Genomic DNA, 24,882 nt, shown 5'->3' with positions numbered 1-24,882 from the left:
TATAAGACGAGGTAAAAAGGAAATTTTGCACTAGTGATATTTAAACTACTAAAATAAACTATTTTAAGGTTAATTAAATTAATCAAATAAACTAGTCAATAACTTATTTGTCTTAATAGAGATATTTATTGACAATTTAATCTCTTATTAATGGCATTGCTTTATGACGTATATCGTAACAATTTGTAGATGGGAATAGCTTTAAAAAAGCATACGTTTTTATTTAATATTTATTGGGTACTTGGTCTTCGTTCCTTAATTACACAATGAAATGCAAGCATTGTATATCATTATAATAAAATTTTTATATAAAAATTAATTTTAAAGAAAAAAAATTAGTCAACTAATTTAAATATTATTTTATAAATTAAAAATTATTGATATCAAAAATAATCTCTATAACAAATAAAATATTATAATTAATTTATGAATCGATCACTAATTAATTTCTAACATTAATTACCTAACATTTTGTCTACCCAAAAAAATTAATTAGTTTCTAACTAATTATTGATAAATTTATATACTACTTCCTTTAATAAATAAGGTTAGAGATGAATTTAAAGATTAATTTACAAATAAATTTTAAGTTTTTTTTTTAATTTATAATAGAGATTATTTTAGATGTTAATATGATTTTTAGTTTATAAATTAGTATCTAAATTAATCATTATAATGACTAATTATTTTTGTTTCTAAAATTAATCACTATTCAAGTATTTTCTTGTGATATATATATTGAACCCATGATATTTGCTCCAAAGAAAACTCAACATAAAATATATTAAGAAAAATTTCCCCTGCACGAAACATGCAAAGCCTAATCACTTGCTCTTTGATTCTTGCTTTAATTTTACCATGTTTTGGAAGCAATGACGCATCTTATAATGTGATGGATTTTGGTGCTGTGGGAGATGGCAAAACAGATGATTCACAAGTAAATCTTTTCCTTTTTTTTTTTCTTATTTCTGATTTAAAAAGCATATATAATTGCAGTTTTATTTACGTGATTTTGATGTATTGTAGCATTTGATTTGGCCTTTAATAAGATATTTGTGTTTTAAAATTGGTGTTAGGCCTTTCTGAAAGCATGGCAAGGTACTTGTGGAGCACAAGGGACGCCAACCCTACAAATTCCATCGAACTATGAATTCTTGTTGTCTGCCCTAGTACTCAAGGGTCCTTGCAACGCCACAACTATTCTAATTAAGGTATTTCTACATTATTAAAGTCTTTTTGAGTAGAGGATGACAAATTAATCTCCACCGACATTTTTTTTTTCTTATCGGCAACAAAAAATTAAATAAATATATGTTTAACTAATTAGATAGTACTCACTTTTGAGTCTCAACTTTTGAAAAGATGTCTCAATTAGGTTTTTTTTAGAAAAAAATAATTATTGATGCCGTTAACGATATTGGTATTTATATTAAAATTTAGTGGTAAAAGTCATGAATTGGTATTTTCTGAAAGAGACCTAATTGAGACATTTTTTCAAAATTTAGAACTCAATTGACACTTTTTTAGAGGTGGGTACCAAACTGACACATCTAAACGAAAGGAGGTATCATCCGACTAATTAAACCAATACATATATAAGAATATTTGGGATATCCTAACCCTTCTACAAATTTCAAAAACATTACAAATTGGTTACTATCATGTTGTAACTCCATAATAGTTCAGAAGACTAAAAACATTAAAGAAGTAGCAGATTACATTGACATGAGCACTATAACATAATACCACCATGAAAATGTTCAAATACATTTTAGTAAACCACCTAACATTTATATTTAAAAAGCTCATACATGTAATAACTCAAAATAATTGTCTTTAACTTTCATATTCTCTATATATTTGTTTCAACTTTTAGATCTACAGGACATACGAAGAGAGTTAGACCTTATTGCGAAGAGTTCTTGTTAGCATTTCATTTAAGTTTTCCAACCTCGTTTGACTTGATGTTTAATTGTTGATCGGTTCGTTTGATTTAATTTGTTTTCACTATTAAAGTCTTATTTGTTTTCATTATTTTTTATTTTAAACACAAAATATTTTTTTATGAATTTTTTAAATTTTTTTAAACACAATTTAAACGTTTTTAAAAACCATGTTTTTATGATTTAATATGTACAAAAGTTACGAGTTTTGTACATTTTCTCGAAACTGTGATAATCAAATAAAAAGTAAGCTCAATTAGACGGTGGCCATTTATTAAAGTTTGTTTTATACAATTTAGTTTTTTTGTCTTTTTCTTTAAAGGGCAATGGTAGGTTGACATCCTTCATTTATTGACATATTTTTTATAATGAAAGAGTTAAGAATAATGTGTTAAATTAATGAGTTTTGTATTTTTCTCATTTTGTTTGCTTAATTTTCCCCCTCCCTTGTTTCAGCTTGAAGGGAAAATAGTTGCACCTACGAAGGATTCATGGGCAGGGAATAATAAGAGGAGTTTGATCTCCATCATAAACGTAAAGCAACTCACACTGGATGGAAGTGGAGGATTCATCGATGGCTGTGGTTCTTCTTGGTGGCCATGCAAAACTTGTTCACGACCATCAGTTACAACACTAAACTTTCTTCTCCCACAAAATCACGAGTCTAGATATTTAATTGAATTTTTTTATCTTGTTTCTACCAAATATTAAAAATATATTATATTGATATCTTAAAATTTATTTTAACATCGTCACAAATCTCACTTTTATTAAATAACACAATTTCATAATATATAAATGAGATGAAAATCTCATTTTAGAAGTTGATATTGTAGAATTGAATTAGACTTAAAGTCTTATTAACATGATATTAGAGTCAAGTTAGAACTCATTTAAAAGTCCATAAAATTACTTTAGGTTTAAAACTCACAGAAAATTCTAATTTCAGAATGAGACATCAAACAATTCACATTCAAGTTTTCAATTATTTTTGCAGATGCTTACTTTCCAATATTGCAATGATCTCAGTGTTCATGACTTCACCATCACCAACAGTCCAAAATCTCACATACACGTACATTATTGTGAGGGTGTTACGTTCTCTCGTATCAATGTCACTGCTCCTGGTGACAGTCCTAACACTGATGGAATTGACGTTACTTATTCAAAAAACGTATTGATTCAGGATTCCACCATACAATCAGGTAAACCAATGTTTTCTTCTCATCAAAATATCAAATTTTCAAATGTAGTGTTTTAACTTGCATTGTCTTTCCAAACAGGTGATGATTGTATTGCTATCAGTGGTGGCTCCTCCGTAGTCAATGTTACTGGCATTGCTTGTGGACCAGGCCATGGAATAAGGTTCTCTATTTATCCTCAAATGGTTAACGGTACTTTTGATTTTTATACATGCACATAATAGTTAAAAATTTTATATCGATTAGAGATAAAGTCAATTTCTAAAAATAAATAACAGTTAAAATCGTGTGAAAGTATATCACTTACTTGCACATTGCATAAATCTATAAAAATATTGATTGGTTTATACTATTTAACATCTTTTTGTTATTAGTAACTTTAACATGAATTGACATGAATGAATTAATCAGCATTGGTAGCCTGGGAAAAAGGAATGCAACGGTGGAAGGAATATATATACGAAATTGCACCTTGACAAAAACTAAATATGGAGCAAGAATCAAAACATTTCCGGTAAGTAATATTAGGGTTCAAACATTTTTGCATCCGACAACTATTTGACCATCTTAACTATATATTTTCTAACATTTTCCTCAACTAAAATAATGCAATCATAATATGTTATAAACATTTAATACAATATTCATAAAAATTATTTAATATTTTTCTTGTGGTTTCAATATTTATTTTATTAGAGGTTATAATTACTAATTTAGTCATTCAATTCTTTGTTCTAGATCATTTTGATTCATTACTATTTTTTTGATTCAATTTAGTCCTCCAATAATAAGGAGATCAAAATAAACTAAACCAAAAGATTAGAGACACTACTAAAAATTCTCATATTACATGACAATTTTCTTGCAAATTTATTAAAAAATTTTGCAAGAAAAGACTTTTTCTTGCTATTTTTTCTAAGAATTTTAATTGGCATGTAATTCTTTCATGGATAATTATTTTCCATAAAATTATAAAATTCGCAAATATTTCCTACAAAATTTGTTTCGAAGAGTGTTTTATACAAAATATTTTGCAAAAAAATTGGCTGTAATTTTTTACAATTTTTTTTTCATAATAAAATTTATAAATATTTCCTAAAAAAATTTAAAACAAAATTGATAAAAAAATATGAATTTTTTTTAGTAGTGAGGACTAAATCAGTAATTATACAGTTTATGTAGTTCTTTTCATTATGTCAGTGTTAGCATTATTTTTATGTTGGAAAAAATCTTTTTGGTGTAACCATTTTTGTGTTTCCTAGGATTAAGTTTCATAGTGAAGATGAAATTTTAAAATTATGAAATATCAAATTTCTTCCTCTTTCACCTTGCAATCGATTTAAAGAGAGAAAAAAAATTAAAGAGAACTTTCACACTTATTATTCTGATTAAACTGTCTATATTTACAATTTTGTGATAGTTTATTTTATTAAATTAGATTAATTAATTTCATTATATACAAAATCTTCATGTTAAATCCTATGTTTTCATTAGTGTATTCAAAGGTATGAAACAAACTAAAGTAAAATGAAAATTAAATCAAACATTTGTTTCCATTATCTCTTACCACACATTGCTCATTTCTTTGCAGGTTGGAAATGGTTGTGCAAAGCAAATCACTTTTGAAGAAATAACGTTAGATCAAACCCGCTACCCAATATTTATTGATAAACACTATGGCAGTTATTCTTTAACGGTATTCACTTAATATTATTCAACTTGTTTTCCTTGTTATTTTTTTTTTCTTTTTATAAAAAGAAAAAAAAAATTATTATTAAAGTTGGATTTTGAATTTGGTATGCAAAATATAGAATGGAGAAGTAGAAGTGAGTGGGGTGACATTCAGAGGTTTTCAAGGAACATCCTTTGATGGCAGAGCTATAACCTTAGACTGTGGACAATTAGGTTGCTACGACATCGTATTGGATCAAATCGACATTGTTTCTTCTTTGCCAGCCAAGCCAGCATGTTGTTCTTGCAAAAATGCCCATGGAACAGTTACATCTACTGTTCCAAATTGTTCGTGCTTAATGCCATGAATTTCTTTTCTTATAATATACATGTAAAAGTTAAATGATCACTGTTACTTCAATAAATATAAATTGATGCAAACAACTAATATGCATTGTTCTTTTGTTAATTTTTTTTATTATTTTTGTTTAGTTTTTTAATCAGATAAATTCTGACATGGGTTTTATATATCTATAGAAAATGTTTGTCTCGAATAACATTTTGGTTTATATTTTTTTATTGAAAACTATTGGGGTTCAAAGTATTTCTTTTTAGTGATATGAAATTATTTGGGGTCTTTCTTCCTGCACCTCCAAAATTTCTTCTGCACCTCCAAACTTTCTTTAAATTTCCAAAAAACCCTTTGACCAGTAGACACCACAGCCCCAAAATTATGTCGACTTTCGGAAGTCAAAATTTTTGACTTCCAAAAGTCAAAATATATCACCGGAAGTCGATTTTCGAAAATCAAAATATATCACCGGAAGTCGACTTCCGGAAGTCAAAATATATCACCGGAAGTTGACTTCCGGAAATAAAAAATCATCACCGGAACGGAAGTCGACTTCCGGAAGTCAAAAAACCGAAAGTCGACTTCCGGAAGTCAAAAAAAAGTCTACGGAAGTTGACTTCCGTAAGTAAAAAATCAAATTTTATTTTAAATATTTTTAATACTTTTTAAAACTTATATTTTTTAACCTTTTAATGATCTTTTTAGTTTATTATTTTATTTATTTTTTATGTTTTCAAATTTCTTAATATATACTATTTTTTAAATATTAATATCTATATATATAATTTTATTTTTATTTAATATACTAAAAAATAAATATAAATATAAAAATAAGTAAAATTAAAATAATATTAAACTTTAAATAAAAAAAACTAAAAAATAATAAATTTATTCTACTTCATTTAATTTTATTTAATATTTAAATTCATTTTAAAATAATAAAACTTTAAATTAATAAAAAATAAAAAAGAAAATATATATACAAATATATATATATATATATATATTCTTTTTTTTTAATTTTAAATTTCATTATTTATATATTATTTATATATGTTATTTTAAATATGATTTTTTTTATTTTTTTTATTAAATTTTTAATAAATTATATAAAAATAAATTTAAATTTAAAAATATAAAAAGATATATAATTGAAATGATTTTAAAAATTTGATTAAAATAAAATATTTAAATTTTAAACAAAATTCAAAAATTCAAATAACAGAAATTATAATAATATCAATAAAATAAATAAAAATAAAAATAAAATTGAAAAATATTTTAAATTAAAATAATAACATTAACTTAAAAACAATATATATATATATATATATATATATATATATATATATATTCAATTTTTTATTTAGTATTTTTGTTATCTATTTTCCTTCATTTTATTTTATTTAATATTTAAATTTATTTTAAAATAATAAAATTTTAAATTAAAAAAATTAAAAAGAAAATATATATATATATATATATATATATATATATATATATATATATATATATATATATATAAACGGATTTTGACTTCCGTTTGTTTATTTATATATATATATATATATATATATATATATATATATTTTTTTTTCACTTTTTTCTAAATTTAAAGTTTTATTATTTTATTTTAAATTTTTTTTAATTTTTTTTAAAATTTTTTATTTAATATTTTTATTACTTATTTTTTTTAATTTTTAAAGTAATTTTTTTAAAAATTTATATGTTTTATAATTTTTTATATGTTTTTAAAAAATAAAATAAAATAAGTTAGAAAATATACACTTGAGAAAGAATTAAAAATATTTAAAATCATTTAACTTTTTTACTTACGGAAGTCCACTTCCGGTAATGTTTTTTGTTTTCAGAAGTCGACTTCCGGTAATGATTTTCAACTTCCGGGAGTCGACTTTCGGTGATAAATTTTGAATTTCGGAAGTCGACTTTCGGAAGTTATAGTCGACTTCCGAAAGTAATTTTAGGGGTGTGATGTTCGTGAGTTTCCTTAAATAGTCAAAGGATATTTTGGAAATTTAAAAAAATTTTGGAGGTGCAAAAGAAATGCTTGGAGGTGTAAAAAGAAAAACCCAACTATTTGATACCCAAACATAGAGAAGTCAATGTTCCACAATGTAACTCCTATCAAGGATGCTACTAAGTTATTTTGTAAGAACTATAAATTTTAAAAAATTTTAATACACAATTTAACTCATTCAATTATCCAAATAAATTTCAGTCACATCTGTTATAGTTGCACTGAAAATACAATTTTAGATAATGCCCGGTGCGTTTAACTTAGCACACATCTTCACCAATTTCAAAACAAAAGTATCATTACAACTCAACAAAAGACAACAAACATGCATGAAATACATCTCTACCTACGTGATACAGATCAAATGTAAAAATTTCAACTTGATCCAAATGAAAGAATTATATGATACAGATCAAACGTCAAAATTTCAGCTTGATCCAAACAAGGATCACAATGGTCAAATGAAAGAACTATATGATATAAATGGAAAATTCAATTTTACTAAACTTGCGTTGACTAGAAAAATACGTAATCGTCCGACGTCTAATGTACCTTGTTTAGCGAGAGAACTAGATCCGAAAAACTTTTTTGTCATTGGTGACAACTTTTATCGTCTAAACTTGAATTAATCATTCATACTAATGAAAATATAAGGATCAATGCAATATAAGATAAACAATAAAATTGAAATAAAAGCAATTTTAATGTGCTAAACTAATGAAACTAATTCATTTAAAATTACTTGACTGTTTTAACAACTCAATTCAAAACTAATACACATTCAATTCAAACACATAGAAACAACTCAAGACTATGAATTAACTCAACAAACTAAAGTAGACTATTTTAACAATGTATAACACAAAACTTAACATTTTTTAGGGCTAGAAATGAAGATTTATGCAAAAAATTATTATTGTGCAAAGACTTGAGAGAAACATAATATTAATCGACTAACTACTATGAAACCTAGAGCTAATATGTTGCAAAACTGAATGTAAAATTACAGTCTAACTTAAATAAAATGCATGCTTAACTAAGAGATAATACAATAGTTTAAATGAAGTAATGACTAAACATCCATTGCTTTGATCGGTGCTTGCAAGATTAATGGAACACTACTCAAAAGTACTAAATAACAACCCTAACCTAATCTTTATGTTCTCACTTTTTTATACTTTTGGATTTTTATTTGTCATTTTTTTTTACAGAATCTAGGTTGAAAATCTTGTCTTCACCCCGCTTGAAGTTTGAAGGTCAATTTCATTCTTAATATAAATAAATATATTAAGTTTAAAACTGATTTGTTATATTAATATGTTATTTATCAAATATTTGTGTAAATATATGATGGATATCAAATATTTATTTATGTAAATAAAATATTTTTTTCACTACAATTAAACCATTACAATATTGTATTTAATATGAAAATATAATTATATATCATTTAAATTTGTATCCTATATTATAAAAAATAAAAATAACAACTTAACTAATTATGTATATTATTTTATCTTATTTCTTATAATCAGGTAACAGATATATTATGTTTGATTTAGTAAAATTTATAATTGAAGAATAATATATTACATCACACAACAAAAACATTTAAAATTGAAAAGAAAATATAGAAAATAATATAATAAGATATTAGTCCAATAACATTGCTTAGGAATGGTGTCTCAACAAAATATATTTTGAAAAATATGTCATTTTCTATTAAAACATAAGAATAAAATAAGAATAGGAGTAAGTAATTATAGCTCACCATGCTATGAGTTGATTTATTTGAATACAATAAACTAATATTAATAATATCGCAGCAAAAAATAGTAATAATGTTAAAACTATATTTTTGATCTGAATTTAGTCTTATATAAAGAATTCTTTTAGCAACCGTGAACAAAGACATAAACATATATTTACACTTTTCCTTCCACCATAATAACTCCATAACACTTATACAACTATTTTTTAACATTATATTATATTATGAATATGGCATTGATACTTGGATTATAAGCTAAAGTGAGGTAAAAATTTCATGTTGTGGGTGTTAGAATTGACACATTCCACATTTTTATCTCACAGTATTCACATGACACTATGATTCATTATTTATCTGAAAACAAAAATTCTTATAACTAGGGTTCTGTTGGGAATAGTCCAAGTGTGAGTCAAAAAGTCCCACGAATTTTTAAAAAAATTGTTGTCATTCCCATACTACTTTTTGTGTACTATTGGACTACACTCATTGGTTTGAATATGTGCTTTTGCTGTTTGCGCAGCATGTTTTATTCATACACCCTTCCTTATAATTTTCTCACTTTTTAAAGTTTTGGGCTCTTTTTTCACAACATTTATTTTCACTATTCATACTTTCACTCCTTTAATTGTTCAGCATCCCATATTTTCAAATGTACATACAACTTTTAATAAAAATAAAAATATGCTATAAAAATAATAATAATAAATATTTTTCATAGTAATAAATACAAAAAGTTTACGAAATAAAAAATGAAGAAATACTTCTTGCTTTTCATTTTGGGTATTTGTATAACCGTACGTCTAATTTGGAATCCCATGAAAAGTAAAGCTCTTGTATGGTCACAAACGTCATCTTGTACTTGAAACATTTTTTTCTTTGAAAGATATGTTTTATTGCTTTACACTTTTGGATATGAGTACGATCACTCTCGTCGTCTAATTACAAAAAATATCTCTTTAACAAATAATTTTTATAATAAAAAGTAATAGTTATTATAATAATTAATTTAGATACCCATTTGTAATATAAAAAATTATTAATTATTAAAATAATTATTATTATGAATAAAAATTTATAATTAATCTTTAAATTGTATCTAAATTTAGTTATAAAAAAAATTAGTTAGTAAATATTAGTTACTAATGTTTTTGTAATTAAAAGAATTGATGTCTAAATTAGTTTCTAATTAATTAATGACCAATTTAGTAATCAATTATAATTTTTTATTTTATTTTATAAATTGATATTTAAATTGGTTAGAGTGACTAACAAGTTTTGATTATTAAAATTTATTATTAATGAAACATTTTTTTTTTTTAGTGTTTGATATTCCAAAGTAAAAATATAAGTACTTGATATCCGTATCACGTCGTGACATTCTCCAAATAAAGGTCTAAGTAACCTTGTCGCCATTGCTTGTCTAATATTCAGTAAAAATAATTACTTTATTATATGATATTCCTAGATGATATTTATATTAGTCTCTTAATATTATTCCCAAGCTAGTCTTATACATATATTGTTTTTTATATGTTGAATTGAATATTTAGTTTATCCATATTAACATTTTATAAGTTAAATTGAATAAGTAATTCACTCTTACTCTCTTTGTATTTTAAGATTTTGTTATGATAATATTAAAATGAAATAAATAAGTATTGGCAGTTTAGTTATGACTGCTATGTTATTTTATTTTATATTATATATATATATATATATATTATATAATAAAAACATTTATTAGATATGGATTGAAATAATACGTACTAGGTGTGTTTTATTATACAAAAATTATATATTTTAGATTGTTTAATTGTTGGAATTTCTTTTAGAAAAACAAAGAAAATATAATATATTTTTTATTTTAATGAAATATGTGTGAAATTTTCTATTTTACCTTACGATAAGAGTACAAATAATAAAAACATCTAATTAATATTGTTTTCCAACACATATCAAAGGATTGAAGGAAATATTAAATAAGCTTCATTACATTAACTAAAAAATAATAATAACACACACTTTATTGAATATTATTAAATGAAATAAAATTAGCATTACATGAAAGACAAATTGTAAAGTCTAATAGTGTGTAATATAAATACTATAATTCCCTAAAATAATCTAATCTTTCTGAAGAAAAGCTTTGAACCATTTTGCAGATTGTTTGGCATGTCGCTTTAAACCACTTTTGTAATCCACAAAGTTTAATCCAAATCGCACTACGTAGCCATCTTTCCATTCAAAGTTGTCCAACAATGACCATGCAAAGTATCCTTTTATTTTTACGCCATCCCTTATAAATTCAACAAAAAAAAAATTTAGATTTAAGAAAAATAAATATTATTGTGTGAAAAAAAATGATGTATTAATTACCTGATTGCTGAGAGTAGATAATAAAGATGGCGGTAAAAATAATCAATTCTGTAAGTATCTTGAAGCATTTCCTCAACAGATAATGTTGGATCAGTGTAAATATCACCCATTCCTGTAAATAAAAAGTAATACACATTCATATGTTAGAACAAGAATCACATATATAGTAAAATTATATATTTTGAATAATTTTGTTTAAATATTCACTATGTATTTTGAAGATAATAATAAAAATGAATTTTGATATAATTACCATTTTCTGTGATGTAGATCAAAGGATTGTTGTATACTTTATTGGTATAAAGCAACAGTTCTCTAAATCCTTTGGGGTAGACATATAACCAACTTGGACCAAACTGCAAGTATAATTACAAATCAAGTTATAGAAAAACCAATAAATAACTATAATAATGACATGTTTCTACAATTTGACATGAACAAATTATATACATACCTGTGGACCAATAGAAACTCCGTTGCGAATTGCTGTGGCAAATGAAAACCAAAGAAAAATGTGATTTTCATATATATTCTTAACATTTATAATTTAAATATAATTGATACATAAAAGGTTTTGCTCACTTATTTCTTTGGCATTAGCATCTGTAGTATAACTAGGTTTGTTGGCTTTGGATGCATTGGCAGCATAATAAGTTGTGTAATAGTTTAGTCCAACAAAATCGATTGAACCAGCAACAAGTTTTGCTTCATGTTTCGAAAACTTTGGCAACCGTTTTCCAACCAGACAACGCATGCTTTTTGGATATTTTCCTGTTGTCAACGGTTCCATGTACCTATAATAATCATTGTCACATATGAAAATATCAAATTTGAGAATGGTTGGAAACAAAAGAAATTACGACTACTCATATGTTTTCTCAGTGACAGACCTACGTGTACACGAAAATATTAAGACATAATCCAAATAATTTTTAGTTATCTCACCGACTTAAGAACTTACCACCCAAACATGAATTCAACTGCTCGAATTGCGGCGTCTTTATCAGCTTGGCTATTTGAATATGGTTCATACCAATTAGAATTAAGTGTTATGCCGATGACTCCTTTCTGAGTGTTCTGCATAAATAATAAGAGTGTTATACCATAATACTTGAGCTCTTACAACAATGTGGAATTGTTATGAAATATGAAGATTTAAAAGCTCTCATAGAAGCTAAAAAAACCTGAAACTTTTTCTTGTAGAGATGTACAGCGGATGCATGAGCAAGTAGTTGATTATGTGCAGCTATATAAGGTTCTGTTCCTGAGTCACCACCGAAACAACTTGAATCTAACCATTTAGAACATCGACCTGGTGGAAAACTCCCAACTGCATACCCACTGTTACTGTAAGACCATGGCTCATTCAGAGTAATCCAATATTTAACCCTGTTTCCGAAGTATCTGAAACAAATTTCTGCATAGTCTCGAAAATCATCTCTGAAAAATCAAGAATACAACAAAGTTATTATTTTAAAATGATAATTTAGTATAAAATTTACCAGATTTAGAAAAGCAAAAATAAGTAATAATTTTTGTATAACTTACACAACGCGACGACTTAAGAAACCTCCGTATTCTTCTTCCAAAGCTTGTGGAAGATCCCAATGAAAAAGTGTCACGTATGGTTCTATACCTGCAATATTAATATTTATGTATTGTCATTTTACTATACAATGTAAAATTTAATAATTAAAAAAAAAACAAAAAACAAGAGAGTAAAAGATGAATGTTACCGTTGGCTAGCAAATTATCGATAAGGTTGTTGTAATATCTGATTCCTTCCGGATTTACACCTCCACTCAGCTTTCCGTCTGTATATGAACAACAAGATTGAAATCGTTATAACGTGAAAGATCCAACTACAATAATTTCAAAAACAAAAATTGTTCATCAACTTTGATCTCACTTGGTAGGATTCTAGACCAAGAGATGGAAAATCTGTATGCATCCAAATTCATATTCTTCATTATCTGAATATCTTCCTGTTATATAAATGAAAAACATCCAAAAATAATTAATTACTTTGAGGAAGAGAGATAATTGGTTTCTTGTTGTCATCACTAAAATTTAAAATTTACCTTGTAGCGATGATACTGGTCAACAGCTACATCTCCATTACTTACGCCCCTTATCTTGTCTGCAAGTATTACACATATATAATCAGATTATTATCAATTATTTTTAAGTTTAAAAAGTACAACAAAATGATATCATATTAGAGATTAAAACACAATAAAAAATTTTAAAAAAAACCTGGATATTTGTGAGTGTATGCATCCCATATACTTGGTCCTCTCCCACCTTCGTTTGCTGCACCTTCGTACTATACGTAGATATGATGGAGAAACATAAGAAAACAATTCAAGGTTTGAAAGTATATTACATGAGATTGTTTTTTGCAAATTAATCAAAAAATTTGTAAGAAAAAATTTTTTCTGCAATTTTTTCTAAGAATTTTAATTGATAAATAATTTCTTTGTGGGTAATTATTTTCTATAAAATTATAAAATTTGCAATTAATTCTTACAAAATTTGTTACGAAAAATTTTATATAAAATATTTTGTAAAAAAATGGTAGCAATTTCTTGCAAATTTTTTTTTACAACAAAATTTGTAAGTATTTTCTACGAAAAAATTTTTAAAACAAAATTGGTAGAAAATATGAATTTTTTTGAGTAATAATGTAAAGGATTTTTTTGATAAGCAGTAGCGGAATTAAGGCTGTTAGTGGACACGATATGTTGAAGAGATAAATATAAAAGATTAAGGGGACAAAATGAAATTTTTCATGTATTTTGTTTTCCAATCCGACTCGAGTACATTGTTAATTATTTTGTCCTAGTTTTGTTTCTGAAAGACATGTCTCCTAAACTATGTGAAACTTATGGAGTGTATTAAAACACTTAGTAATAATGTTAACAAAATAAAGTGTGCTTGTCAACCCTCGTATACATGTAGGTCTGTGATAAGAAAACATTTACCTGATAAGCCGAGGATGCTGTCCCGAAAACGAAGCCGGTCGGAAAACTGCTTCGATTCAGAGAAAGAACTTCAGCAACAGATGAGTGGTGTTGCGCAAAACCAATCGACGAGAGTGTGGTTAGAGCGAAGAACACCAACAGAATGAACCCTTTGCGTGCCATCTTCAGTGATGAACACTGTTTCTGCTTAATGAACAAATGCTCCGTGTTAACGTTTCCTTACATAATGCTCGAAAACTTTGTAAGTATTATAAATATAGAGATAAACAATTATTGAAATTGATTTTCGTCTAACCTGAAACAACGTTGGTATCTTGAAGTGGAAAGAGTGAGATCTGCAGAAAGTTGAGTTTGATCTTCCAAGATGAAGACTCAGAAAATATCAATCTCAAGAAATTTCTTTAACTCTATGAATAGCTAACGAATGAGTGTATATGAATATTGAGTGAGTAGTATCTGTAACATTAGTATCTATTTATAGGTTTTGAACTCTACAATAAAGATTTAGATAATAAAAAGATATAATTTATAGTTTGGTACTCAATTCAATTTGTAACAATAATGATATTCATTCTTTATCATCTATCTATCTAAATAATATTTATAAGAAAATCACTATACAGGTATAGTGATTTTCAATCAACATATAACTAATTGATTATTTTTTAGAAAATTAAAAGATATAATTTATAGTTTGGCACTCAAATTCAATTCTAATCATATCGATCGTATTGATTGCTTATCATATATCTATAAATATAATATTATAAAATTATTATTATACAGATATAATTTTCCATCGACATAGTTATTTAATAGATTAATTAATTTATCAAATTTTGGAAAAATTAAAAGATATAATTTATAGTCTGGTACTCAATTCAAAATTGTACCCATATCATATTGATTCCTTATCATAATAAATATAATATCTATAACAAAATCACCGTAAAGATATAGTTTTCAATCAATTAGATTAACTAATTTATCAATATTTAGAAAATTAATTTTTTAAATAAAATCTTATATTAAAGTTAATTCATTCTTTTTCTTTAATAATTTAATAATAAATAATACTTCCCAATTCTCTTATAATGAAATTATGATTTTTTTTTCAATAATAAAATTTTCATACTTAAAGTTGCACATATAATAATATATATATTAATCACAAAAAATAAATATATAAACTTAAATATTTTAATATATATTAATTACACTAGTAATAATAACTTATATAAACAACAACCATAAATATTTTGTGAATTATATCAAATTATAATGAAATTTATAAATTTTTGTAGAAAATATCACTTTAATTATCACTTAAGAATATTACAAAATTATAAAAGCTACAAGTTATTTTTAATAATAAAATGTTCATATTTGTAATATTAGCTCACAAATATTTATGTATAATAATATACAATAATTGTAATAATTTTATATACGTTAACTACTAATATATACTAATTATAATAACTTAATACATATTAATTATTAAGATACATTAATTATAATAATTTAACATATATTAATCACAATTTTCGTTAATAGTATTAATAATTTTTATTAATAATAATAATAATAAATATATTATTACCTATATTTCAGTCTAAGACTTAAGTAGTATTTTGATCGTGAAATTTATTTAATTTGATTTTTTACTTTTTTTATTCACAAATCAGTTTTTATTTTATTTTTGAAAAAATAAAATATATTTTATTACATTTATGTTAATTTTTTTTAGAAAATAACTACGTGTTTAAGATATTTATTTTAATTCTTTTATTGTATTTAGGAGATCTTTTTAATTTTTCTGACCCTTTCTCGTGTATTGTTTTGAGAAGATAAATTTGAGATAGAGTATGTAGATGAATTTGAAGATAAAATTTATGTTCTATCTTTAAAGAGATTTAGGTTATGATCCCTTTATCACAGCTTTATCAAATGTGCTGATTTGAAGAGACAGATATTGAGCCTGTTTCGTGTTCCACAATGATGACATAAGAGCTAAGTCTGTGGTACGAATCTATATTTTTTTTTGTTAGATTTTACTAAACATTAAAAATATACTGATATTGATATTTTAACTTTTTAATGTTTTAAAAGATAAGAATTATACCTATCAATGTATCTTAAAGGTGCAACAAAATACCAACACAGGAAAAACTAATAAAAAAATCTAAATTCTGTGTGGTACAGATAACCAACTTGCACTTGTTTGATGAAAGATAGTAGAAACTACTATATCAATTAATTAATTCAAGATTCAATACCGCAATCCAACGCATATTTTAGTACGCTAAAATACATTCTTGTAATGTACATTATTAGTATTCTCTTCTTTTACATTAATTAAAAAAATATATGATTTTGTTTTCAAATCGGAGATAATATATGATTTCGATATTAAATTTCAAAAGGAAAACTAAAATTCACCCAACAACAAATTATCATAATAACAAACTAAGGTTACAATAAATTATCAACATTCATATTCAAACATATTTTCTTCCTACATTCCTCTGATTTTCGGTTTTTGGAATGAGAGTAGGCAACTCGGCTACATGGGTTGGCTCACCACGAGTCGGGTTAAAAATGAGTGAACCCAATCCGACTCATTTTCTGGTGAGTCAGAAATTTTGTAATCCGACTCAACTCACCACGGGTTGGTGAGTTAAGTGAGTTGGCTCACCAATTCACCTACAAAAATTATTTATTTATTTTTTTTAGTATTCAAATATTTAAATAAATTTTTAAATAATTCATAAGATGATAATTATAGTAAAATCAAGAATCATGTGTTTCTATCCATTTTTGTTGCATAATTGTGTTGTTTCTATGCTTTACATGTTTCCATTAACCTTCACAACTCAAATTTGCATCACATTCAAAAGTAGAATATAAATTATTTCAGCTAATTAGGATTCTTGGGGTAGAACCCTTAATTCTTTTCTGATTTTTTTTTTGCTTTTTAAGGATCTAAACTCAGAAACGATTTCTTTTGGACAGGATTGTATCATCTTTGGTTTCTGTCAGTTTCGGTTGCATAGTTTTGTTATCTCTATGCTTTACATGTTTCCATTAACCTTCAAAACTAAATTCGCATTACATTGAAAGTAGAATTTAGTGAAATTTATTCTAACAAATAGTTTAATTAATTAAGGTTCAGGTACTTTTGAATTGCTTGATTTTAGATTTAATTCCGGGTTTCGATTCATGTTTGCATATGTAATACATTTAATTGATTGTATAATGCATTTTTATTCACGCATTAACCATCCCTAACTCATTTTCTTGCATTTGTGTGTGTTTTAGTTCGAATAAGGTACTTTAGACAGATTTTAGCATGCCCTAATTCTACTTGCATTCATTCAAACAAATTATCAAACATGTTACCATAATCATCAACTAAAATAAGAGAGTTACCACGGGTACTTCGATGCTCGGTGCATAAGAGAGTTAGCACCACTACTTCTATGTTCGGATTCATCTGAATATGAACTCTGAACACGTTTCAGTTACTGCACGAGTATATAAGAACTTAGGTTTCCAGTTTTATTTGTGTATTTTGAGAGTGAAAAACAAATTTACTAGGAAAAATAAACCTCACGAATTAAAACATCTTTATAAAACAATAAATTTGCTTAATATAATTAGCTATTCGACACCCACTATAATTATATATTAAATCATCTTAATTTATAAGATTTCCAAATGTTTATGTAAATTAATAGTTACATTCTTGTTTGGAAAATATATGGTCTGAGCTGAACTATTCATATAAATAAAATATTTTGTTGTCTAAATTTAAACCGTTATAATATTATATTTAATAAAAAAATTAATTCTTTATCCCTTAAATTTGTATTATATTTTATAAAAGAAAAAAGTTTAATTATGTTTTTTATTTTATCTTTTTCAGATAATATATAATATTTTTAATTTTTTAATTATTCATTTTTAGCATAATATTAGATATTCTAGTAAAAGAATCAAAATTTTAATAAAATTATTGAATTTAACCTATAGAAAATTATTTATTAAAATAATATAATTTAAAAAATATCATTTTCTAATGCATAAAATTTCTTCAAATATAACAAATTAACTCAATAATATTATAATAAAATTATATTTTGAAACGGAGTTTATTAGATGGAAAGGATCTTTTAGTAACTATAAAACAAATACATAAAGCATGAACATTATTTACATATTTTTTTACTTTCATCCATAAAAACTAAAAAATAACTACATCAACACATCTATAAAACTATTATTCTTAAAATATTGATACAACTGTATGTTCAATTCTGACTTTCACGGATGATAAGGTAAGATGAGATGAAAGTTTCATGTTGCGGTTGGTAGAATTATAGAATTGATTTGTTGTGTTTTTGTCACAATCGACACATTAAATATTTTGATCTCACATTATTCACATGAAGCTTTGAGTCATTATTTTTCTGAAAACAAAAATTCTGATAAATAGGTACTGACCATCATCAGAAAATATTTTTGTGTACTGTTAATCAAGCATTAAATTTTATTAAATCAGATTAATATGTGTTAGTTCTAAATGATCACTATTAAGAATTATTAATACTAAAAAAAATTACATAATTTCTTTTAAAATTTATTTCACGAATTCATTTTGACTTTTCTAATAAAACTTGGAGTTGAAAGTAATATGTATCGATATTGTTGACTATGACAAACGACTAGCTGTCTTAATCTTTTAATTTCATAAAATTTGAGTAAATATTATAAAATTATGTAAATATGTTTAATTAAATGCTATATAAAGTAAATTAATATAAGTATTTTAAGAAATGGAAGGGTTAATTTTTGTGTTTTTAATAAACTTAAACGTATTAGTCATTATTGGTAACTAACCGTTGTAAGAAATTAGTCGTTATGGATAATTAATGCACTAGCCGTTGGAGTCTAGGTACTTAATAAATTAGTCGTTTATAGCCGTTGAGTTGTGTATTGTATGAATGAAATACAACAAGAGGTGAATAAAGTTTTTTCACAAGTGAGAAGATTTATTGTCTACAAAGTGGTATCAAGAGCCAGTTAGCTTGAGTGTCTGAGTGGAAAAAAGAGAGACCTAGAGAGCTTGAGTGCTTGGAAAAAGAGAGTTCGAGAGCTAATTGTTTGAGAAAAAAGAGAGTGAGATGGTCAGTCTTACAAACAGTGTTTCCCTGCCCAAGTTGACAAAGTCTGTCAACTATGACAATTGGAGTCTAAAAAGGAAGGCTTTTCTTGGCTCCCAAGAAAATTGGGAGGTGGTTTAAGATGGTTTCGATTAACCAACCAACACTACAGGTTGGTCAAATGCGCAATTGAAAGTGCTGAAAGAAGTACGTGTGAAGGACACGACAACTTTGTACATCCTGTACCAAGATGTGGATGAGTCCGACTTTGAGAAGATTGTAAGTGCTAAATCTTCAAAAGAAGTGTGGGACATATTGGAGAAGATATATAAGGGAGATGACCGAGTGAAACAGGTGTGACTTCAAACACTTAGAGGCGAATTGGAGAGAATGAAGATGAAGGAGACAAAAGGAGTAGTCGAGTACATTACTCGAGTTGAAACTGTGGCGAATCAACTTAGTAGAAACGAAGAGACGTTGCCCGCTAGCCGAATTGTGGAAAATATGGCCATTATGAAAGGAATGTTACTCGGACAAGTGTTTCAGTTGTGGTAAGTTTGGACATTTTGCTAAAATTGTCGATCTGAAAATAGGAAAGAAGAGATGATTAACCTCACAAAAGAAGGTAAAGAAGAAGCGACGTTGTTGATGATAGCATGTAGCTCGGGGGGCGAGCATAAGCAAATGGTAAACTCGGCAACAAGACCAAGTAGCATGGAGAATTCAACAAAAAGGTTAAGTATAGTTGATAACTCAATAAGATAGACGAGTAGTGTGGATAGCTCGGCAAGACAACCGAGTAGGTTGCATAGGATGGTGAGGCATGCGTGGAGCATGTAGATACCTTGAACACATTGGTGGAGCATGAGGCTAACTCAGTAAACTTGGTAGGGCACCTACATAGCTCAGTTAAGTCGATGGAGCAAGTGGAGTACTCAGATAGCTCAATGGAGCATGTGAAAAGCTCAAGTAGCTCAAAATTTGAAGAAGAAGAGCTTGTAATTCAAAGGTTAGAGATTGCAAAAAGAGATTTGCAACAAAGAGTTGAAAAGGAGGTTAGAGACAATTCAATTCTACAAACAAGCGTGGAGAGAAGGAAACAAGCTTTGCAAAAGCGGCGCTTGAAACTTGAACAAGATGTTTCAAGTTTACAAGAACAGTTACAAATTGAGAAGGATCTGAGAGCTGCAATGGAGGTGCAAGATGAGAAGTGGCGACTTGAAATTGATGAAGAGATTGAGGAGATTGAGCACAACAATAAGTGGGTGCGGTCTAATCTTTTAAAAAGAAGTCGGCCTATTGACAAGAACTCAGTTAATGACAAGTCGACCACAAAGACAAAAAACAATGAGTAACAAGTCGGCCAAAGAGAAAAACAAGTCTACCATTAAGAATGCAAAAACTGAGAGTGTATATAACAAGTTAGCCACAGGGAAAGTGAATTACAGGTCGACCACAGACAAAATGAAAGCGAAGTCAGCCATGAAGAAAGTGACTAACTTGACTATTCATGAAAGGGAAAGTACAATGTGAGAAGAGTTATTGAACGTGGGAAGCTGAGATGAAGAACAGAGGAACGAAGACGAATAATAAAAGAACATTTAAGTTTACGGGGGAGTTTTGTTGAGTTTTTAATAAACTTAAATGTAAAGTCATTATTAGTAACTAGCCATTATAAGAAACTAGTCATTATGGGTAATTAATGCATTAGCCGTTGGAGTCTAGGTAATTAATAAGTTAGTCGTTTTTAGCCGTTTATAATTGTTTGTAGCCGTTGAGAGTACAACGGTCAGAAATTGTGAGTCCATAAATTATACTGTGTATTATGAATGAACAACAAGAACAACAATGAATAAAGAAGTTGTTTTTTTTTCAGGTGAGGTTTATTGTCTACATTAATTATATCATATGGGTTACCTGACAAAACATGTAAACTAAATAAGAAAAAAGAGTATATTAATTAATTCCGGAATGTATAATATATCTTAAATTAAGTTTTCAAATAGTTTCGATCCTTTGTAATAAAAAAAAACAGTTTAAAGAATAAAGTACAAAACAACGTTTGCTTGCAAAATTAACTATTTTAATCTGTGAAAAAAAAATGTTTAACAAAATGTAAAACTAAGCATAATTTGCATTAGTCAATTTTGTAATAATGAACTACTTTCATTACTTTTCATTTTCTAAACTACATTGTCCTATCACATAGTACTTAACAAAGTCATAAAAGTATAATTAATCTAAAATAAAAGAACACGTAAAGTAATTAGAAATAAATAAGTTGGTATGCCTGTCATCAACAATTTTTTAACACAATTCCTTCCCAGAATTTTGAATATGCAACCACGAATTTTCTGTTTAAAAACAAAAATGTCTTAATCAGAACCAATAAATTGCTGAAAACTAAGTACTGAAATTGTATCAAAATGAAAAATAAAATAAATATAATGAATAGAGTAAATGTAAAATGTAAAAATAAATAGGTGAATAAATTTAGAAGCCATTCTCAGTAACCGCTTGCAACTTCCCCTGAATTATCTCCCACACAATAAATCTTCACAGTCATTTTCTTCTCAAAAACTCAAATCCACAACATCCTATTAGGTCAATCACTTACAGTGTTTTCTGTCTTGTTATTTCTTTCTTTTTCTTCTCCAAACATTTACTTCTAACTTTAGCAGTTATACTATGTTGAATTACTAATTGCTACCATTTCTTCTATATCACAAGGTTTATCTTCATTTGCAGAGGTTGATTTTCATGATGTCTCCGAGCACGTTCTTCAACTGGGACACTGTTCAAATTCCAACCTCGGAAACAAACTTCCACGAACTCATGCCGGAACAACTAGTTTACTCTTACTCCGATGAAAACCTTTTTCTTTCAAGCGGTTCTTCTGAGAACTACATTGACCCAATTGGTGGTTCTGTTTACCCTTCAAATATTGACCCTCCTCTCTATGATCCTTTCATTTCTCTTCCTCATCCTAACATCTTTCCAACTCCTCAAGAACATACTCTTCTCCAATCTGCAAAACGCCAAAAGTGTTGCTGTGAGAGTGAAGTGCAAAAACTCACAACACAAACTACACTGTCACCCAGTTACGCAAATGAATTTGTTGTGCCTTATGACAATTTCTACTCTTCACGCATAGAGGAACTGCAACAACAAATATCAGGTGAGTTTGCAGACTGTGTGGATCTTACGTGTGAGAAGAAAGAAAAGGAGAGAACGATATCTCCACAAAGCGTAGCGGCACGAGAAAGGAGAAGAAAGATAACTGAGAAGACGCAGCAACTTGGAAAGTTGGTTCCTGGTGGACCAAAGATGAACACAGCTGAAATGCTTCGTGCAGCTTCAAAGTATGTTAAGTACCTTCAAGTTCAAGTTATGATGCTTGAACTCACAAATTCACTTGAGGTATAGATTATCACTGAGTTATATTATTTGTCAAATGAATATGTTTTTGCTCATTGCGTTTGTAGTGATTTTTGTTAGGTGTTAATTACATTGTTGTCATTGTGCATGCGTAAGTTTTGATGCGTCTTAGATTTGCAATGATGATTTTGTCAGTTTTTTGTACTTCACTATTTTGTGACCAATTTTTGTGTCAAGGTTGCTTTTGGTTGGATGTATTAGCGAGATTTAAGGAATCGGTTAATGGAAGAGGATATGGTCAAAAGAGATTTTATTATGTAACTGCTTTGTGTATATGAAATGTACCTGTCGATTCTTTTTTACATTATTCTATCTTTTTTATTTTGTTTTTATTTTTCGTTATAAAACAAGTTTCTAAATCTGATTCCAAGAATTAAAAAAAAAAATACTCAATGATCAAATCAGTGCTTTGAATTGTTTTATCATTATTTTCTCTGATTCAAACTAATAGTTTGCTAATTTTGGCAGAAAGATAACGCAGAAACTCCTTCTGAAATGTTGCAGACTCTGGTTGTTTCTTCTTTCGTTCAAGAGAAGTTATATAAAGAGGAAATGTGTTTTGTGCCAAAAGAAACAGTGTTCACTCTTGCAAATCATGAAGAATTTCGATCAAGACCTACTCTACTTGAAGATCTTAAACAGTTCATTGGGACAAACATTGCCAACAAAGAAAAACAAGAATAAATCTGTGCATTTTTTTTTTTCGCTGCCTTATTTTATTTTTTTCTATTTTTGTTGATATTTTGTTAACAGTGTCCTCTTTTTAGCAAAAAATTTAGTTTCACTCTTATATTTTTGTTAACATTCCTCAAACTTTTGTCTTCCACTATAACATTCTCTAACTTGTCCTTTATTTCTTACTTATATTATTCCCACTAAATCTCTATTACGGAAATTATTATATTATAATGTAAAATATTAGTATTGACTAGATATGTAAGCAGAAAATAAATTTAAGTTTAAATTAAATTATATAATATTACGTGTACATTGATTTAAAAATTTATTATATTTCAGTATATTTTAAGGTAACAAAAGATATATTCATAAATCATCTTTATGAATATATATTCTTTAAGGTGAGGTCTGACAAAACAATTGTTTCTACTTACAAAAGGTTGAATTTATAAACCTATTTTGAATCTCTCTCCTATTTTTATTCATTTGATTCTGTTTTCTTCTTGTTTCACCGTTTCTTGTTTTTCATCTTTGTGTTTCTTTCCGACATGGCTAAAGAAGAAAAGTCAACCTTAACCAGTGAAAGCTAATTCTATCTTCATCCTGGCGAAAGCCCAACCGTGGTAATATATGAATCTCTTGGAGCAAGTCCATGCTAATATCTCTGACTGTGAAGAATGAAAAATTGCGAGTAAATCTTTATCGGGATTAAGACTTCTAGAAACGTCAATTAAAACTCCTAAAAACAATTGTTTTTATTTTTGTAGTATTATTGTCAATCCCACTGTATAATAATACCATAATTTAGTCAAACATTAATATTTCAAAGCTAATATAATCTCACAATTTAGTCAACTTTAACATTTTTAATTTAACGTTTTATTATTGTTTAGGAAAACGAAAAACTATGAAAACCGTTTTATTTTTCCTGCCAACGCTTTTCCCAACCAATGAAATAAAAGATTAATGATAAAAAAGTGATTGTTGTTCTCCCAAAAGCTTTATTAAATACTAGACAAACACAAATGTGTAAATATCTTTTAAATATATATGATATTATAATGTTATTAAGTTAATAAATATAATAAAATTATATTTATCAAAAATAAAGTAAAATATACGAAGAAAATATAAAAAAATAACTGTTGATGAATAGAAGATAAATAAATAATTTTATAAAAAGTTTGTCAAAGTAAACGTTAATTTAAAAAAAAAACAAATTAACAAATAATTACATTGTAAAAGGTAAAGTTGGAATTATGAG

At 26.6% G+C, this 24,882-nt stretch overlaps 3 protein-coding genes across 3 annotated transcripts; 2 read left to right on the top strand and 1 right to left on the bottom strand.

Moving 5' to 3' along the window:
- Window positions 1-743: 743 nt before the first annotated feature.
- LOC114167588 (putative polygalacturonase At3g15720) lies at window positions 744-5,266 on the top strand. Its single transcript, XM_028052690.2, has 8 exons — window positions 744-937; window positions 1,077-1,211; window positions 2,400-2,567; window positions 2,941-3,148; window positions 3,227-3,308; window positions 3,557-3,659; window positions 4,737-4,841; window positions 4,957-5,266. The coding sequence occupies exons 1-8, from the start codon at window positions 812-814 to the stop codon at window positions 5,182-5,184; spliced, it is 1,155 nt and encodes a 384-aa protein (XP_027908491.1). The 5' UTR covers window positions 744-811; the 3' UTR covers window positions 5,185-5,266.
- Window positions 5,267-11,101: 5,835 nt separating this feature from the next.
- LOC114167394 (beta-glucosidase 12-like) lies at window positions 11,102-14,499 on the bottom strand. The gene is made up of 13 exons (XM_028052484.1): window positions 14,338-14,499; window positions 13,610-13,679; window positions 13,435-13,493; window positions 13,263-13,338; window positions 13,090-13,167; window positions 12,902-12,989; window positions 12,538-12,793; window positions 12,315-12,430; window positions 11,936-12,147; window positions 11,808-11,839; window positions 11,607-11,709; window positions 11,354-11,465; window positions 11,102-11,273 (listed from the first exon to the last, which is right to left on the bottom strand). The coding sequence occupies exons 1-13, from the start codon at window positions 14,497-14,499 to the stop codon at window positions 11,102-11,104; spliced, it is 1,536 nt and encodes a 511-aa protein (XP_027908285.1).
- A 5,920-nt stretch (window positions 14,500-20,419) lies between these two features.
- Window positions 20,420-23,624, top strand: LOC146881998 (transcription factor bHLH52-like). Its single transcript, XM_085668139.1, has 3 exons — window positions 20,420-20,767; window positions 22,251-22,922; window positions 23,409-23,624. The coding sequence occupies exons 1-3, from the start codon at window positions 20,420-20,422 to the stop codon at window positions 23,622-23,624; spliced, it is 1,236 nt and encodes a 411-aa protein (XP_085524265.1).
- Window positions 23,625-24,882: the final 1,258 nt, after the last annotated feature.

Source organism: Vigna unguiculata, chromosome 10 (assembly GCF_037176805.1).
Source record: "Vigna unguiculata cultivar grain cowpea cultivar isolate G323 ecotype 2 chromosome 10, ASM3717680v1, whole genome shotgun sequence".
Taxonomy (NCBI): Eukaryota; Viridiplantae; Streptophyta; class Magnoliopsida; order Fabales; family Fabaceae; genus Vigna; species Vigna unguiculata.
Note: the sequence above shows the minus strand (reverse complement) of the source record. Positions and strands in the feature narration are given on the sequence as shown.